This window comes from Carcharhinus amblyrhynchos, chromosome 2 (assembly GCF_965287045.1).
Source record: "Carcharhinus amblyrhynchos chromosome 2, sCarAmb.v2.hapA, whole genome shotgun sequence".
In the NCBI taxonomy this organism is placed as follows: domain Eukaryota; kingdom Metazoa; phylum Chordata; class Chondrichthyes; order Carcharhiniformes; family Carcharhinidae; genus Carcharhinus; species Carcharhinus amblyrhynchos.
The window spans coordinates 59,729,073-59,748,608 of record NC_137325.1 but is presented as its reverse complement, the minus strand read 5'-3'; the positions used below and the strand labels follow the sequence as shown (position 1 = coordinate 59,748,608).

General features: G+C 40.8%; 1 protein-coding gene across 4 annotated transcripts in view; it reads left to right on the top strand.

Moving 5' to 3' along the window:
• Positions 1–19,536, top strand: part of LOC145354845 (retinoic acid receptor beta-like) — a 337,521-nt gene that overhangs the window by 251,429 nt on the left and 66,556 nt on the right. For all 4 annotated transcript variants that reach the window (XM_080206407.1, XM_080206383.1, XM_080206391.1 and 1 more), the window contains one exon: positions 16,146–16,306. In XM_080206407.1, coding sequence (XP_080062533.1) covers positions 16,146–16,306 — 161 coding nt within the window. The remainder of the gene's footprint in view (positions 1–16,145; positions 16,307–19,536) is intronic.

Sequence of the window (19,536 nt, the reverse complement as noted above, 5' to 3'; positions counted from 1 at the left end):
GTTCTTCTTAATAAATGTAAAGTGTTCGCTCATCTTCCCCACTCTACAAGTATTGAGGAGCTCATTGACTTTTAACTAATAATAAATATGCTAATGAGTACTGTTGACTAATACTGACTTTGCACCTAATTATTTACATTTTCTAACAAGTATGCACATGCAGTGTGTGATTAATGATGATTAATTGCATGGAAAGCAATGACAAGGTGGTGTTATCACCATTTGTATATTCACTGATGCGTACCCTGGTTTCTGTACATATCTGAAATACGTATACAGTGATTGTTAGTGGACAAACATGCCTATGCTATCAAGTTGCAACATTTGGACAATGGGACATCTCAGCACTAACACAAGCCTATAGGAAATTACAGGTACCTATTGGCTCAAAACAATATGGGATCATTGGCTCTCATTGAAGCTTTGTTTATGATAGAAAGAGGAGCTAAAATTTCTCCATGAGTCACTTAGAAAGTAATTCTTTCCGTCACTATCTTGTAATGAAGCTATTGACATTGTTTATCTTTTAATACTTATTGTAAAGAGACTAGAGGGAGATTTTTTTTGTGAATGTAGAATGGGTAATAGTGTCTGACAAGCTCTCCCAGTTTATATTTCCATTGAAGTTCAAACAAGTGAAAGTCAATGGGTTGCTGAATCTACATCATCGGTTTTACACTGCTTTCCAAGGACAAAATAACCCTCTTTTGTCTTCAATTCTTATCCTGAAGTAAATTGGTTAAAGAGGCCCTGTCTCAGGAGTAAGAGAAGGAAACACCACCTATTCGGAAGTTGCAGAAATTGTGCATTTTCCTGAAATCATGGTTGCAATTTCATTTAAGTGGACTATTGTGCAAGCAATGATTTGTGCCAGAGTGCAGAGTGTGATTTTCTTCAGCTGTTCTGAGTCTCAAGAAAGGTTAGTATGTTAAAGAGTTAACAGTATCCAGAATCACAAAAAACTTTTGGAGCAAGTTTTTCAGCATTGCTGGAACACGTACATGACTCTTAAAACCCTGGAGGCCAAAATTGCTCAACATATGACATTTGAAACAAATATGTTGAGCTAAAAAGTCATCGTTAAAATATGAGATTAATTCACACTGGTTTCCATTGATTAATATTAGGCACAAATTGTGCCTTTTACTTACAAAAGCTCTTATTTATTGTTTCCATTATCACTGTAATCATTTTTTCCACCCATGCTTAATGTGGAGGAACTTGGACAAGATTTGGCATAAAATTAGCTACTGCTATAATAAGTAATCCTGCTATAACAAATGAGGTTAAGAGGAATCCACTGGATTGCATATAAAACTGCTTTTAAAAATGATGTTTTATTAATCAAAATATAGGTGCGTACAAAAGCAGTTTATATTCATTTTAATGTTTTGGCTACACCATTTCCTGCAATAATCTCTTCATCAGGGTTGTGAATCTGTGGAATTCCCTGCCCAATGAAGCAGTTGAGGCTACCTCATTGAATGTTTTTAAGGCAAGGATAGATACATTTTTTGAACAGTAAAAGAATTAAGGATTATAGTGAGCGGGCGGGTAAATGGAGCTGAGTCCACAAAAAGATCGGCCATGATCTTATCATTTGGCTTGAGGGGCCAAATGGCCTACTCCTGTTTCTAGTTCTTACTTTCTTATCTATCAATGGTTATACCGGACAGATTAACAGTTTAGAGATCTCCCTTCTGTGCAGAAAAATTGGCCTTGCACAAACTGAACTGTGAATAGATGCCATCAAATTTAAATGTTTGTAAGGTTAAAAAGTATATCTTTGTTGAAATCATGTTTTTGTAACATGAAGTAGCCAGTGCCTGTGGGTGTTTAAGAGCTTTTGATTATGGAGGATGGAAATTAGTAGGTGGAAAATGTTTCAAAGCATTTAGAATCCATTCAGTATTTTTACAGTAAGTGATAAAATTGTGCCTCCCTTCACACTGAATCCTCTGTTATGAGAAATAAAAGACTTGATCTTTAGAAATGGATTGAAAAGGCTTCATGGGAAAAGCAGATAGCTGAAATGTATCCTACATTTACTACCAAAATGTAAATCTAAGGTATGAAAATAACCTCGGAGAGCTCTTAGAATGAATATGTGAATGCAGACAATGGTATTAGTCTTCCAAAATAGACAAACTGAGGCCTGGGAGCCATTTTTAACTTCAGGAGAAATGTAGCTTGGCTGCTGCAACAGAGGATGGCTGGTTTGGTTCCAGCTCCGTAAAATACAACACCTGAAGCCAAGTTTTATTTTTCAATTTTAAATCAAAGCACTCAGTGGGCCTTTGCTGACTCCTCTGACACCTTCAGCTCTGCCAAGTCTCAGTCTTTTAGCTTGGAAAATATAGCCTGTTTCAATACTCCCCATTCTTTGAAAATAAACACATTGCTGTACTTTGTTGGGCTTGTAATTCATCTCACTCATTCTGCTTCTAAAATCCCACTGCTGTTAATGAGCCAAGGTTAGCAGCTAAGCACCGTTCTCTTTCACTGGGAGTCGGACAAGTAGTACTCAAGGTATTGTGATTGATAGAGCGTATAGCAGTAGATCTGATAATACTTAGCCGACCCTGGTGACTCTTACCCAGTATTATACCACTTAGGCAGACGGTAGAGTTTCTTTAACCACATATTTTACATTTCTTTTTTCTGCTCTCTGTAGCTATTTTGTGTGTTCTCATTGATCTTACTCATTTTCTCTTTTCCTAACAGCTGACACAATGAAAGAGTCAGCAGCAAATATGAGAAACAGCAAATGACTTTAGTTAAAGTGCAGAGATTACATTGAGAAAGGGCACATCTGTATAAAGAAGGCAGCTACCAAAAATGTACAGATGCTGAATAAAGCAAATAAGCAAACATTACGGAGGGAAAAATGATCAAAATGGGAGACCATATGGGGAGGATGTCAACTTATAGAGGGACAGCGTGGAGAACAGAGGAGCTGAAAATGGAAAAATGCTTTAGAAGAGTGAAACAGAGCAGCTAATGGTTGCTCTCCGCACTGTTTTCTCATTTCAGGATAATTTTCTCAGCACAGTTTCCAAAGCAGTCTTTGGAATTGTATGCATTTATAGAGGCTATTCTAATGATATGGATCCCATTTACTTTGCACCAACAGGATAAAATCCTTTTAAATAACAGTAAGCACATATGGCCAAAGGCCATCCTTGCAGTTAGGTCGCAGCAAATAAAGGGATGCGTTAGTCATGTGTTTGTTACCTCTTCTTCCGAACCACAACTGCTTTGCAATACACAAACTCCAACTTGTCATCAAGCCACAATCTGTATTCTCTGAAGTTGTGCTCACCCACCACACCTTGCAGACCTCCAGTGGCTCCCTGTCTCCAAATGCAATAAATGTAACATCCTTGTCATCATGTGCAGCTCCTCCTGTGGCATTCCCTTACCTTCGCTCTCCAGCCTCTTTCAGCCCTATATCCCAGCCTTTGATCTACAAAATGTGGCCTCCTCTTGGCATTCGTGATTTGGTGGTAGAACTCAGTCTTCTTAGCCCCAGGCTTGGGATTCTCCTCTGAAAGTTCCTTTACTGTGCCATTTTAAAAAGTTATCGTGACCTACCCTTTTGATTCTATCTGAAGCCAGTTCCCTTAAATGTCCACTATTTGATTCATTTATATCGATCTTTCTGAAATTTATTCTGACCTTATAAGCATTGTATAAATGCAAATTGTATTGAGGGTGGTTCCTCCCTTTCCCACGTTCAACTACTGATTTTTCTTTTGGCTTTTTCCCTCTGACCACAAATCAAACTCCCACATTTTGTCCATTGTCGATGATTTCTTCAGGAAGCTTATTTTCTTCCTCCTTTTCTCCAGCCCACCAATATTTAAATGTGGCTGGAGGAGGTTGCAGTTGTCAGGGATTGTGCAGTCCAGATGCTAAGCAATGGAGGTAGGTTTTACACAGCTTTCTGAGGCAGAAATCGAGTAGTAGACCTCATGTCCTCCTCTATTATGCCAGCTAATTTCTATGAAGTTTTCTCTCATTCCTTCTCAATGGTAATTATATTCTGATGGCTTCTCCCACACTACTGCAGAATCCTGAACTAGTTATCCACTGAACTATGCCAAAGCTATGAGGGCAGGGCAGATGTTACACTGCAGAAATTCAGTCTTGTTTCTCCTAATAATTCTAATGTATTAAGTTCAAACCCCATTTCTGTTCACCTTTTCTTATGACGTTGGAAATCTGTATCTCCATTAGTAATTCTCCTATTGTTTTAGAGCTTTTAAAAGCCAAGCTAGCTGTCACCTTATGACTGTTCCCCAATTCATCTCACCTCTCTTACTCTTTATACACTTGCCATTGTGCACTATGATCCTTGGCTTTGATTGTAAAAAGAATAACAAAGAAGAAATAAGATGATAGTGTTTGTCAAGTTACTCATGAGGGACCTCTTCAGCTCTTTCAAAACCTACTCAGCAATAACCTGCTCAATGACACTCAGTTTGGGTTCTGCCAGGGCCACTCAGCTCCTGAGTTCATTACAGCCTTGGTGTAAAATTGGACCACAGAGCTGATCTCCAGAGGTGAGAGTGAGAGTGACTGCCCTCGACATCAAGGCAGCATTTGACCAAGTGTCAATGAGCTTTAGCATAACTGAAGTTAGTAGGGATCAGGGGGAAACCCTCCATTGATCAACTTCATACCTAGCACAGAGGAAGATGGCTGTGCTTGTTGGAGGTCAATCACTTTGGTCCCAAGACATCACTGCAGGAGTTCCTCAGGGTAGTGACCTAGGCCCGACCATCTTCTGCTGCTTCATCAATGACCTTCCTTCCATCATAAGGTCAGAAATGGGATGTTCGTTGATGACTGCACAATGTTTAGCACCATTCACAAATACTCAGATACTGAAACAGTCCATGTCCAAATGCGGCAAGAACTGGACAACACAAAGGCTCAGGCTGATAAATGGCAACCAACATATGTGTCAGCTAATGACTAATCTGAACAAAAGAGAATCTGACATCTCCCCATGACATTCAAGGGCATTACCATTACTAACTCCACCATTATTAACATCCTGGGGGTTACCACTGACAAAAACTGAATTGTAGTAGCCATATAAATACTGTGGCTACAGGACAAAGTCAGAGGCTAGGAATCTTGTGTCGAGTAACTCACCTCCTGTCTTCCCAAAGCCTGTCCATCTACAATGCACAAGTCAGTAGTGTGAAATAATTCTCTCCACTTACCTGGATGGTTCAGCTCCGATACTCAAAAAGCTTGACACCACCGAGGACAAAGCAGTCCACTTAACAGGTGCTTCATCCACCATCTAAAACATTTACACCTTCCAATACTGACACACAGTGGCAGCAGTGTGAACCATCTAAAAGATGCACGGCAGCAATTCATATTCAACGGCATGTTCCATAGTATAAGGGACAAATAGGGCATATATGGCGTTAATATGGGTCTGAATGCAGTACCAATCATATAGTTATATAAGAGAGCACATGACCTAGACCCAGGGTAGCTGAATGTTGGACAGAGCCAACTGAACCAGCAAGCATGGAGACAGCTCCTAGCTTGTACCCTCCCTTTACTGTATATTTATAAATAGGCTCAAGAGTCAATAAAGACTTACAGTTAACCGATTTATGACTGCAAAGTTATCTTCAAATCTACTGAAATGTGACTATCACTCTACAACATGGTGACAGCTCATTCAAAACCCAGAAGCTCACTGAAATGCAAAGACAAACCAAAATGCTAGAAGTCTAAGGAAAAATTCAAAAAACATTCTGACCTGAAAAGGAAGTTCTAGAAGCAGGGGTGCAAGCCCAAAGAAAGGCTTGGAAGCTGAAGATAGAAATTTAAAATTCTTTATGGCAGCAGAAGTTTCCCTTGTTTCTCCTTTGGAAGTCCAGCTTCAGAATGCATGAGATAGCAGAATTTGCAAGGGTGAACTAAATCTTTTAAAATTCCAGACTGCAGCAAAGCCAAGAAATCTTTAAAGTAATTTGCAGTCAGAAGTCAATCCCCAAGTTGGATCCTGAACACTTGGTATCTGAAACAGAAAGAGCTAATTAGATATTTCAGGAACATTGCAACTGTAGAACTTGGTAAAAAATCAAGCAGAAGATCGAATTCAATGGACTCAAGTTAAAAAAAGACAAACACGAACAAAAGTCTACAGGCAGTTGGTCCATTGTCATCTTTTCTTTGTCAAGCTGAGTGCTGTTGTTGCAGAATCCAACAGAACCAGCAAACGCAGGAAATCCCTTTAGCTCCGAGTGAATAGCGACAGCATCTTGAAGTTCTAACAGCAAATACAGCTGGACACGTACTTTTAAAATTTTGAACATAGATTAGAATTCCACACTTCCAAGACAATACAGATTAATCCAAGGCCCAGATCAATCACAAAATTGGGGGCTTTGACTGAAAGATGGGTACACACAGTCAAAGCCCTCTTATAAAGGAGCAAGAACTTCCCCAAACCACTGCTCACCTAGATCCACTCTTTTACAATCCATCCATTCAAATACCTGATGGACAGAAAACTCTGTATACCTCTTACAAATCTGCCAGAAGAACTCATATCAGGGTTGTTTAGCCAAGGATTACCAATACAACCAAATAAGAGAGAAGGTACTGCATCAGACACTTGACACAATTACAGAAAGGTGACAAGGCCTGGATCTTCTGGTCCTACTGATGTCTGTAGCACTTTGTGAGGCTCAACCATCCTGCCCCCCGGGAAACCCGCTGCAGGGAGTCTCCTTCAACAGCATCGGAAAATCCCAATGACAAGAAGGGCTGGAAAGTCCTGCCCAGGGATAGAATTGATCTCTAAAGATCAATAGAGAAGGTGCCATCATTAGAAAGGATGAGGATCAACCTTGCTCCTACCTGGTATGATACAGGGTTCAGTGAGGAGAAACAGGAGGAGTCTCCACCTCATTTCTAGACGGCCCATCTCCACCATGCAATGCAGAGACATTGAGGAACATACCAGGTGCCAGAACAACCTCCAAACCTACAGAAAGAACCAGCAGCAACTGAGCCTGCAACTCCTCTGACTGTAGTGCGAACAAGACACGGAAGTTATAAGGCCTCCAGATAGTTGGAACCTTTGAATTCAAGGACTTGAAGTGGGGAGATGGGAATAATGTAGTAATAACAATGTAAGACATAGACAAACTACTATTACTTAAAGTACATTGAATAAAGACTTGAGTAGTGGTGCAGTATAAGGGCCTGTCACACACAGGGTTAATGTGGGACAGAGAACAGTACCACCCACTTGGTGATGTAAAAGAACACATGGATCAGTTGAGTGTTGGATGCAGCCCAGCATACCCACAGCATGAAGGTAATTCTTAGCTTGTATCCTTTATTATATATTAGTAAATAGTTCTAAGAGTCAGTAAAGACTTGCAGTTAACTTACGTATGACTGTGAAGACTTCTTCAGTGCTATCACACTATCATCAACGCTCTATACTTTCCAAACTTATGGCCTCTTATCACCAAGAATGACAAGGGTAGCAGACATGATGTGGGTATGCCGGCGTTGGACTGGCGTAAACACAGTAAAAAGTCTAACAACACCAGGTTTTAGTCCAACCTATTTATTTGATAATATTCTCACAAGCTTTCGAGGGACACCCTCTTCGTCAGGGTAGCAGACGCAGGGGAACATGAACATTTGCAAGTTTCCTTCCAAGCCATGCACCATCCTGAGTGGAACAATATTGCTGTTCATTCACTGTCACTGGGTCAAAATCCTAGGACTTTCTTCCTAACAGCGCTGTGGATGTATCTACACTACGTGGACTGCAGTATTTCAAGAACATGGGTCAACACAACCTTCACGAGGGGCAATTATGGATGGGGAATGAATATTGGTTGAGCCAGTAACACCCATATCCCATGAACAAACAAATAAAAGAAATTGCATATCGTGACGCATAATGTTCCCAATTCCCAAAAGCAACATGTGCTGCTTTAGCTAACAACTTGCTAATATAAAAACTGCAAGAGGAAGAGAAGCAGTACTGGAGAAAGGAGTAAACTGATTCCCGTGTGAATTATCTCTTGTATCTTAGAGTTCTTGGCGACAATTCACAAGACAGCAGTAAATAACAATGTGTTTGTGTTCTTCAGACAGCTTAAAGCTGTTGAGCAAAGGAGCCAATGTGTTTTTACATTAAACAAATCCGTCATCCAGCCTTAAAATGTAGGTAAATGTGTCTTCCTGCTGGAAAGGGTTTTTTCCTTCTTTGCTGATGTGTGAAGGCTTAATGGTGGATACAGTAAATTTTCCATGCAACAGATAATTGAAGACTGAGATGAAGATTGGAAATCAGATTCAACAATGATAAATAAACACCAAACCTCAAGAATGTTTGCAGATCCAATTCACAAGCAAGGATAAATTCTTCTAGAAGTTGTATTTCATAAACTTTCCAAGTAGCTTGTGAAAAAGATTGGCAGATATTTAGAATATTTGCTTTATATGCTAGATACTTGCCTTATTGTTAGCTAATTTTACATACTTTCTCTTTCATTTCTGAATTTTACATTGCACAAAACAGCAAGGCCTTGATAACAGTTTGGTCCACAGTTGCGTCAAGGGTTTGTTTGCTGGAGGCGGATTTGGAGAAGGACTTCTGCCGGCTGATGTGTGCCTAGTGTCTCACCATATGCAGATTCTGCTGTCATGTTACCCTTTAAATTATGCATTGTTGCGTGATCTGAACTGGTTGCTGCAACAGTGGAATCCAGTGGCAGTGCTGTGTCTTCACAATTACTATCTTCATGATATTCCTCCATTATCTGGTCAGCTTGCACTTCTTGGCTCCCTGACAGGAATAGGCATATGGGTCATGTTATAATACGGGGATGGAGGTGAAAGGAAGAGGGAACTCTCTCACCCTCTGCAGCTTGCAAATCAGAAGAGGTTGTGGAGTGAGGCGATGATGGAACGTGAGGAGGAGGGTCAGGTATGAGGACAGCATAATCTTCAGTGGTTCAGTAGCCCTGCTGAGAAACGGGTGTCCCAAGAATGGTCATTGCTACTTTCTCCGTGCGGGTGAAGACACATAGCTGCGTCCGTCCCCTTCTAGTAAGCTCCTCCTGCTTCAACAAACTAATGGATTTCTGGACTTTCAACTGAAATTCACTGAGACTGGGCACCATATTTAAAGGGTGATCTGATCAGACCAAGACATAACCTCTGCATATCCCACCACAGTGGTCTCATGGGAACTCCAGTATGTACAAGTTCCCCTACAAGTCACACACCATCCTTCCTTGGAACTATATCGCCATTCTTTTGCTGTCACTGAGGCAGAATCCTGGAACTTCCTTCTCACAGTGCTTCGAGAAGATGGGTCACCATCACTTTCTTGAGGCGAATTAGGAATGGGCAACAAATGTTGGCTTCTTCAGTAATGCTCACATCACATGGATGATAAAGAAAAGCAGAAAACAAAACCAGTTTGTAAAAAGTCTGACCCAAAATGTTGAATTTTCTTTCAAATGCTGTGTGACTTAATGCACTTTTTTAGCAGTATCTAATTTTGTTTCTGATTTTCTCTATTTCTGGTGTTTAAGGTATGCTGTGGGATAATGGCACTCAGTTGATCAAACCTTTCCATTTCTCTTGTCTGACACTGTGCTGAGTGCCAGGATGGTACTTTCAACCAGTGTGGCCAGTCAGTGAGAGTAACCACTGTGGATAAATGATAATCCAATGGCAGAATGATGGCACAGTCTTTGGTATGCTTTGGAATAGCATGTTAGAGTTGGATATTGATGAAAGCCAAGACATCTGACAGATTAAATTGTAAGATGCCAAATGTCTGTGTTTTCTTTGGAAAAAACTATATGAAAGGAGTTATATGTAGGCTCATGCTGTACGAGAACAAAAGCACAATTTATTTATATTTTTCACTTCCCCAGTGTTTGCATTCAGGCCAGCTTTCAACTGTTGGTAACACAAATTGTGATTTGATTTTGTTAGGTATACAATCAGGCAGTTCAGCATCAAGAAAGTAGACTTTATCCTCTCCCATCAGTCCTGGTCCCTTTATTACCCCCGCCTGCGAAGATAGGTGGAGATAATGGGCGGGTTATTAAGGTCAGGCTTGAGCGAGACCAGAAATTCCCACCCAAGGTCAACAGACATTTCCATTGTCTGCCCTTTGTCTGCTCCCCTTCCATGGCGGACGAGGTGGTAGAATTTCTGTGAATGTTTCTGTCTCTGTTTATCTGTAAACAATATACCTCAAAAACTGGTGGCTGGATTTCAATAAAACTTGGTACACAGGTAGGTTATGGCTTGAGGAAGAACTGATTAGTTTTTAGCAACGGTCTGTATCCAGATTCTGGAATCTTTTCAAAGATTTGTTAACATTGGGGGAATTGGGCAAATTAACTTTTTCTTTAGAATATTGTAGGTTGTTTATTTAAAAATCTCATTGTTTTAGAATGTTGTGGGTTGTCTCAGTCATGCCAATGGAACTTATCACAGCTGTGAAAATGTGAGCAGAGTTCTCAGGGCAAGTTTTTGGATGTGGTTTGACCTAAAGCCCCCCTTCAATACAAAGATTTCATTTTTCAGCTTTTTTTTAGTTCCAGAGCATCAACCAGACAGGGGAAAAACCTCAAGGAAAAGCTGCATAACTGGAATAAGCAAACAACAGCAGATGTTGGAATCTGAAACATGGACAGAGGATGGTGTAAAAACTCAGCAGGTCTGGCAGGATCTGTAAGGAGAGAACTGACATTGCAGCCCTTGGAGCTCAACATTGAGTATGGCAGCTTTTAGATTGTGACCTTTCTCCTCCATCTTAAACCCCCTTTTCAAAATATCCCATATATGTATTGTATCAGCGCAGCCGGCCCCCTCCCCCCGCCTCCACAACCACACCTATACTTTTGTACTTAAAGTTGCTACATTTTATTGCAATCTCTCACAGCTACATTTTAAAATCTAGCACATTCTCCTTTTCAGTTCTGAAGAAGAGCCAAAGGGACTCGAAAGGTCAACTCTGTTTCTCTTCTTTCAGATGCTGCCAGACCTGCTGAGATTTTCCTGCATCCTTTATAATTGTACTAATGTTGGATTAACACATTAGAGATATGCACTGTACTGAGTGCCTTCTTCACTTTGTGTTCTAACATTGCTAAGCAGGAGCTAAAAATAATTTTCAGGCCTGTGCTGTAGGCATCCAACAACATTAATATGTTGAGACCAGGGCCGGAATTTTACCGGCAAGTCCACCGCGATTCCGAGGGTGGGCAAGGCTTGGAGAACAGCATTCTCCGTTGGTGGGATGGTATAAACCTTGGGCGGATATGCAGGTAAAATTCCGCCCTAGAATGAGCAGTATTTGAGTCGGGGAGACAGTGGCATATGGGTATTGTCACTGGACTTGTAATCCAGAGACCCAGGATAATGCTCTGGGGACCTGGGTTCAAATCCCACCATAGCAGATGGTGGAAATTTGCATTCATTAACAATTAATCTAATCTAATGATAACCATGAAACCATTGCTAATTGTTGTAAAAAACCTATCTGGTTCACTAATGTCCTTTCTGCCACCCTTACCTGATCTGGCCTTCATGTGACCCAAGACCCAAAGCAATGTGGTTGACTCTGAAATGGCCAAGCAAGATACTTGGTTCATGGGCAATTAGGGATGGGCAATAAATGCAGACTCAGACAGCAATGCCCATCAATGAATAAAAATAGTATTGGAAGAAGATCCCATTTATTTCCTTATGAGCAAAATTTGACTATCTTTGAAAATGCTGTTTCTGCAATAGTATTTTAATGTCAAATGTCCACAGCCAAGTGATTTTATATTACGTGACGTTGGGTTGGAATGAAAGGCTTTATCAATAATGGATAAATATATCAATATAATAAAGGAGTAGTTTTCTGAATTTGTATTGCTGACGGGGAGTCTCATTCTCTCATGGTGTATGAGAGAGGTTTTGCATGTGATAGTTTAAATAGTTGGGAAGTTACATCGATTGTACACCTAGAATTTCAACTCCTGGAGATTGTGACTCTCTGAAATCAATGGAATGAAAAGCAGACTGATTCTATAATGAGCAGTGATCTGCTCTGCTAGATTACCACTCAGGCAGTGAAGGTGAACTCCATTCATCACCTCCCAACCAATAGGTGGCCAATAGAAAATATATTTTACATTTGATATCAAATCCTGAAGTCAATATTTCTGTCTCGTAGATGAAAGAATATTTGAACCTGACATTATTCTATGAATTTAGTACTCAATGGCTGTTCAAGAGCCTTTTCCAAGGTGCTATTTGTCATGTCTGGCAAGGCAGGAGACAGGTCACAAACCCTGTACATGTAATTATCTATGTTTGAGTTATATATTGAATTCATAGTTTTATACACCAAGCCACGATAAACAAAGGGAAAGAGCACAGTTCTTAATTAATTACATGCTGGGAGAACTTTTAGATTTTGACTTTTCAAGTGTCAGATCTTGGTTGATATATTATGATGTATTTGAGCTGCCTTTCGCATACCAGGAGTGCACGTAGAATATGTCTGGGTGCAGAGGTCAGTACATTCTGTAGGATTTATGATCATTAAAGTTGTAAACACCTGACCTTGCGTTATTAATTCATTTGGTGATTATTTACATTCATTTTTCATCCAGAATAATACAGTGATGTTTGATGAGGTATTCACCAGATGTGCAGCAAAGATGGTATCTTTGCCTCAACTCCTGGCCCTAAGATCATAAGCACACCTCTGACTCCAGTATGACATTCCTGCTTCTTGTGCCGGCAAAATGTTTGGCTTCTCTGAGTGGAACTGACATTTTGAGATTACCCCATAAATTCATGCCCACTCAGTTTGAGAAAGAAAATGAGTTCTTTCCAGGCCATACAGTATCCATAATGCATGGATGACACACTCACAGCTTATGCCACTATTGGACAGCACAAAAACTTCTGGAAGGTTCTTCCTCCAGGTTTCCTTTCCTGTGGGGATGTGCACTGCATTCATTCTGTTATGGAACTAATCTATATTTTTACTGTGGTGGAAGATGAGTCAAAACCTCCATTAACAGAGAAGATGTTTGAGAAATAGGGACATAGTGAGTTTAATATTGGTCTTTCACCTTTTCTACCTGGGTTCAAATCGATGCCAGATAGGTCTTGCCTTACATAAAGTGAGTCTCAGTCCGGAACAGAGAGGATTCAGACCAACCTGGCACTGATTTGTAGTATCACTGAGAGGGACCACAGGATGACTGGTGTGAGAAATGGAAATAAATGTCACACTGAACCCACTCGGGCTTTGACAAAATAAAGGCAACCTTATCCTTCACTTGACTGCTCTGTATCAGGCCTCGAAATAGGAAGTCGTGTTTCAAAGCACAATAGCCTTCACCTTGATGAGCACAAAATGTCGAAAAGAAACAGAAAATATTTGAAACGAAGAACTAGCTGCTGCAATTTTGAAGTAATTACTTTTGCTTGTGTCTGTGCGAAACATGATTATATTAGGTCAATTTTCAAAAACACCTATGATGCATTCATATCATTAACACAGAAATGCACCACCAATGAATGATCAATTATTGAGCTTCATTCAGTGTCCATGCCCCAGTGGCCTGTAAATACTTTTAAGTCCTTGTTCTTTAAGTCCATTAACCGTTATTTATTAAGAATGAACTTTTTTTGAATCATTGCTTAAGAACAGATTTGTATGCAAATTAAGAGTGCTTAAAAAAAAATTGTCTGTAACAAGTTCACATTCCAGAAGAGACTTTGGTTTTTTTACCCTTTTCTAATCTTTTATTTTCTTCTTTTGACAATTCATCAGGGTTCTTCATTAACCAGAAGTGATGCGCCCTGCAGACCATGGATTGCTCCATAGTTGTTATAATGGTGCTCCCTTGTTAGCTAGTGAAACAGGATTAACAATTCCTGGTAATATTGAAATGGAATGTTGTGTAACCACCTGGTACTGTATCTTCCTGTGGTTGGATAGGACAGCTTTGGATCAACACCAAAGCCAGGCCCTCATTGTAGTCAGGGAAGCACTCAGAAATGCTTGTTTATCTGTAATATGTTTTGAAACAAGGAAACCTGATCTACAGAGGAGGTTCCGCTTGAGGAAAATGATAAGAGGCACAAAATGGTTATAACTTTTTTCCCCTTTAGCAATGAAGGAATGTCTTGAGCAAAAAAAAATTCACTTCAAATGTCAAACAAAATGCTGTTATAACTTACCAACTGAGACTGCTTGTCTGATTTGGAAATGAGGAGGTAATTTGGGGAGAATCCCAGTTTGGTGAATAGAGGATTCAGAGATTTTTGTTAACCCAGGAAGAGTATTCTGGCTTCTCCCAGGCTGAGAAAAATAAAAGCTCAACACTTCTTGCTTATGTTTTTGAGTGACCAATAGTGGACCCTTCAAGGATCACAAATGGTATATTTAATCAGTCTCACACCTATTTCAGCCAGGTGGGTATTCACCACATACAGATCCCTCATAGACATATCAGGTGGGCCAGGGATACCAGGGCCCTTCAATTTTCAGGCACAAAATAAGTTGCATCTCTTCCCCTTCTGTCATAAGTCCTCGGAGGCAGAAGTCACTTCAGCAAAATCCCTTTATTTACAAGTCTGACAACAGCATACACAGTGCTATCAGTTCGCAGTCTACACTAGGAGACCCAGAGGAACTGACACTCCTGGTTAAATACAAAGCAGGAGGTTCCTTGATTGGCCCATCAATTTTGCTCTTAATCATGGACATCTTTTTGTGTCAACCAAATAAACAAAATCAACTTAACTTAGGGACAACTGAAAAAGGGCAGCTCCCTAAAAGGAGGTGAACTGTCCAAAACAAAAAAACAAAGTGTGAAGAAAATTTAAAACATCAAATTAAAATGTGATTAAAGGGGTCAATAATACATTCCAGTCCCTGTGGTGCCCAGTGGGCAAGGAGTGCTCATCAGGGAGTTCATATTCTAATAGGCCCACCTCAATTGCCAGATTAAAGTCACTACACCTTCCTGGTCCTTTTCCAGTCTACTTGCTTTCAACACTAGGTGCGTTATCAGAACAACCTTAGTGTGAAGCATTGTCAATGGTAGCATCTATAAATAAATAGGGCAGGAGCCTGTAGAGGAGCTAAGTGCACTTGCTGCCTATCCACTGCTGGCCCTATCCCATCCAAAAGTGTGTTTTCACCAAATGACAAGAGTCTTGAGACATTGTATCTTGTATTTGTCAAACAGAAAAAAATGTTTGCCAAAGATACTCTCCTTTGTTATTGTGGTTTTGAATCCTTGTTGCTATTTACGATCCACCAGTTTTACCTGCTTCTTGTTTTATTTCTATGTCCACTTACCACTTAAATTTTATCAGTGCATTTGAACTACTTTGTAAAATAGGCTTAGCAAGCCATCTGCCAGTTGAGTTCAGGGGAGTGACAGAAATGCCTAGTCATGTGAATGTTGCAACGATATGCACACACGTTCATGAATACGTATACTGAGAGCTGGTACAAAGAAAGCTTGACCATTTGCTTTTCTGTTACATAAGCACAGTAGGCCCACACCAAATTTCTGCAGAGAGTTTTTGCTTTTTTCATTCTAAGCCTATTGTAACTGGGGAGTTTATACAATGTTGTTGCCACTGTGTGGCTTGAGAGACTGACTTGGGCGGCACTCATAGCAGCACGGTCCTGGGTTCAATCCAGCCTCGGGTGGCTGTCTGTGTGGAATCTGCACATTCTCCCCGTGACTGCATGGGTTTCCTCCGAGTGCTCCTGTTTCCTCTCTCGCTCCAAATATGTGCAAGTCAGGTTGATTGGCCATACTAAATTAGCGTCAGGGGGATTAGCGGATAAGTAAGTAGGGTTGTAGGGATAGGGCCTAGGCAGGATTGTGGTCAGTGCAGACTCAATGGGCCGTATGGTCTCTTTCCGCACTGCAGAGATTCTATGAATATGTCATGTACTTCAGAAAATGACTGGCTGGCAGGAACAGTTGTTCCAGTTCACAGTGTGCAATATTGTGCTGCAGGGTTTTAAAGATGCTGCACAAATTGCATTAAAGATGCCTAATTGTGATTCATTCTGTTTTCAGCTGTAAGAAATGACAGAAATAAAAAGAAAAAGGAGACACCAAAGCAAGAATGTTCAGAAAGCTACACAATGACAGCAGAATTAGAGGATCTAATTGAAAAGATTCGCAAAGCTCACCAGGAAACATTTCCTTCACTGTGCCAGCTGGGGAAATACACTACAGTAAGTATTGGACCACAGATGTTTGTTGCTTTGAGCCACATGGGTTGAATGGTTGAAAGGTCACCCTGATTTGAGAAGACACATATGTCTCATAAGGCAAATGATAAATGTGGTGATTACTGGAAATCTTAAATAAAAAAAACAGAAAATGCTGGAAGTGCTCAGCAGGTCTGGCAACGTCCTTGAGAAACAAAGTTAACATTTCAGGTCAGTTTTCTCTCATCAGAAATCATTAAAAATTCAGCTCATCAGCGAATATGTTAATATAAGTAAAATTTTCAAAGATATCGCTATACCTACTGGTATTGGGAAAACCTCAATAAATGCATACGTTAACCTGAGATATGAGTCCTGAATTAAAAGGCTACTTATCTAATTTGTCCAGAGATGTGTGGGTTAGGTGCATTGGCCATGCTCAGTTGCCCCTTAGTGATCCGGGATGCATAGGCTAGAGGAATTAGCGGGGTAAATGTGTGGGGTTATGGGGATGGGGCCCAGGTGGGATTGTTGTCGGCGCAGACTCAATGGGCCAAGTGGCCACCTCCTGCACTGTAGGATTCGATAATTTATACCATCTTAATTGGGTGCTGTTCAGGGACATGCCTCACAGCTCCAGGGACCCAGGTTTGATTCTGGCCTTGGGTGACTCTCTGTGCGGACTCTGCTCTGTGTCTCCATGGGTTTCCTCTGGGTGCCCCAGTTTCCTCCCACAGTCCAAAGATATGCAGGTTGGGTAGATTGGCCATGCTAAACGTGTGGGGTTACAGGGATAGGTGGGGGGAAAGGGCCTGGGCAAGATACTGTGGCAGAGAGAGCCGGTGCAGACTTGATGGACCAAATGGCTTCCTTCTGCAATGTGGGGATTCTATGATTCTGTGTTTGGGTTTGGACTGAGGCGTGGTATTGTGTCTAGAGCTGATGAACATGAGAAGTTCAGCATTTCTGCCTTATACAGGCAGCAGGGAAAGGTGGAGTGGAAACTTCAAAATTATATTGATGTCACTGGTTTGTACTACATATTGAAGCTTGATTTTTTTTTTAAATTCTGTCAACTCATTCTGAATAATTAAAAGTAATGTAATCCGTTGTGATGGCCGCAAGTAAAAAATTGATGATCTCTGCTGTTCCCAGCTCTTTTAAAGTGCTCACTGACTGTGAATGTCTTTGTGCAGCTGTGCCAACGTCTGACAGTACATTGCTGGCATGTTCTGGGCTCTCCTGGAGGGAGCTATCCAGACAATAGGCAGAGGAAGGCGCAGAGCAAGCAGGTGTGAAGAACCATAATAGGTGAAAAGAGGAGGCTATTTGTCTGTTTGTGAGGGTTGTCTTCTTATTGTAGGTGGTGGCAGGATTTCAATGAGAGGGGGAATATATATTCTGTGATAGAGTAACAGTTGTTAGTTGTTCTACATCTGAAATTTAAATTGCTGAGATACCAATTTAGCCTTGTTGCTTGCACTTGATGTACAATAATCAATTTACCAGGGCAGATGCTCATATCCAGTCAGCACAGGCATTCAGATCTCTACTAAATTGATTGTGGCTTTTTTGTTATTACTGAAGTGAGCACAGGCATTATTTCAGAATAAAGTTTCTGCACTCATTTGGATCCAATCCCTTAAATGTGTTTGTATTTGATGGCACTTACAGTTCACAGGATTTAAACAGCTCAGTCAGTGGTCCTTAAAAAAAACCTCTGGCAGACACTCCACAATGTAGAAACTCAGACGTATTATGTGGAGTCAGAAGGAAAAGGACCGTCTTCTAGATTCAGAAAACAACTGCAGGATCCTTCAGGTATTTTCCTGCTTTCCGTTTCACGGGTGGAATCTTGTAGAGGAGTCGGGGGTCTCTGCTGCCAAAGGGGAGCCAGCAAGAGCCCTGCTTTGCCTCTTTTTGGGAAATGCTGCCTCATCTTGTGCCACTTAATGGGTCAGCAGCGGGCCTTTCCCCAGGATCAGGACCAGGGGTGGATGGAGCAGTTGGGGAGGTAGCAGTGATGTGTGTCTTGCTCACCAAGAGCTGCTGGCCAATCAACTTTATTGAATGACAGCACCATGGTGTCTTCTGCAGCTGTGACACCCACCTGAGCCCAGTATCATCACTAGATCCCAGGCCAGAGGTAAGTGACAGCAGGAGGGCAGGGTAGTCTTGGGAGAAAGGGCAAGCACAGTTGGCCACGGTCCTGCCAGGGCCTTCAATCAGGCATTGTGTGCCTCTGAATGAGGCATAATGTGAGGAAAGGATATTGTTCTACTGGAGTGATTTCACTGACAAAGTATGGATTTTATTATAGTGAAACAATCTTCCTTTAATAACAGAGTTTAAATACAACTTTAACAAACAAAGCAGTCTAATCATTAACAGTTGAACAATATTTAAAAGGGAAAGGAAGCAACTTTACTTTTTAGCTTATGGCTTCTACTTCCAGATGAACCTTGTTCATGCATTGATCAAAACCACTTTCAAATAACAGTTAGCAAACCCAAGCATGTTTACTATAAATTGCATGAACAGTCCCTAAATTTTCAAGAGATTTTATGGAGGGAGAGAGAGTGTTCTCAGGAACAGCGTGCACAGGCCTCTGCTTGTTGCAGACCTCGACCTGTAACTGCTTAGTTTTCCCCCTACTACAAACTAGCTCCTCCCATCACCATATCAACAACTGATTGAACTCATGACACTTTCAATCAACCTAATCAAAAGCTCCAGCGGAAATCTCCATCTAAAAACAAAAATCTGTTGGCTCTGTTCTAAGTAAATACTGAATGGTTAAAATGAGTAATTATCCTGCTGTCCCAGCATCTGAGTTGCATTCCATCTGGACATGCTGACTTCCTGTAGAATTAAGCTAAATTTTTAAGCATTTCCCTTAAACATAAAAAATATGTATCAGTTGCACTATCATCATCATATTTGCTCCTTCTTTCCAAGTCAAAATAATTTCCATAGATTGAAAAGAACAATGACTTTGATGCTGTCCCTTAGGGGATTACATTATTTAACCCTTCCAGTCTAAACAGTATGCAATAATTTGTCACTGCCACCAGCATTAAACTAGGCCTAATATCCATGTCAGAAAGAGCCTTCACATTGAAGTGAAGATTACTACAGCATGAAACTTCCATGCTACCACATCCTTCCAAGGAACCTGCTGGATCAGGCAGTCAGTAGTGAACGCATGCACCAAGGGAGTGACAACACTATCATCACTTCCGTTACGGAGACAT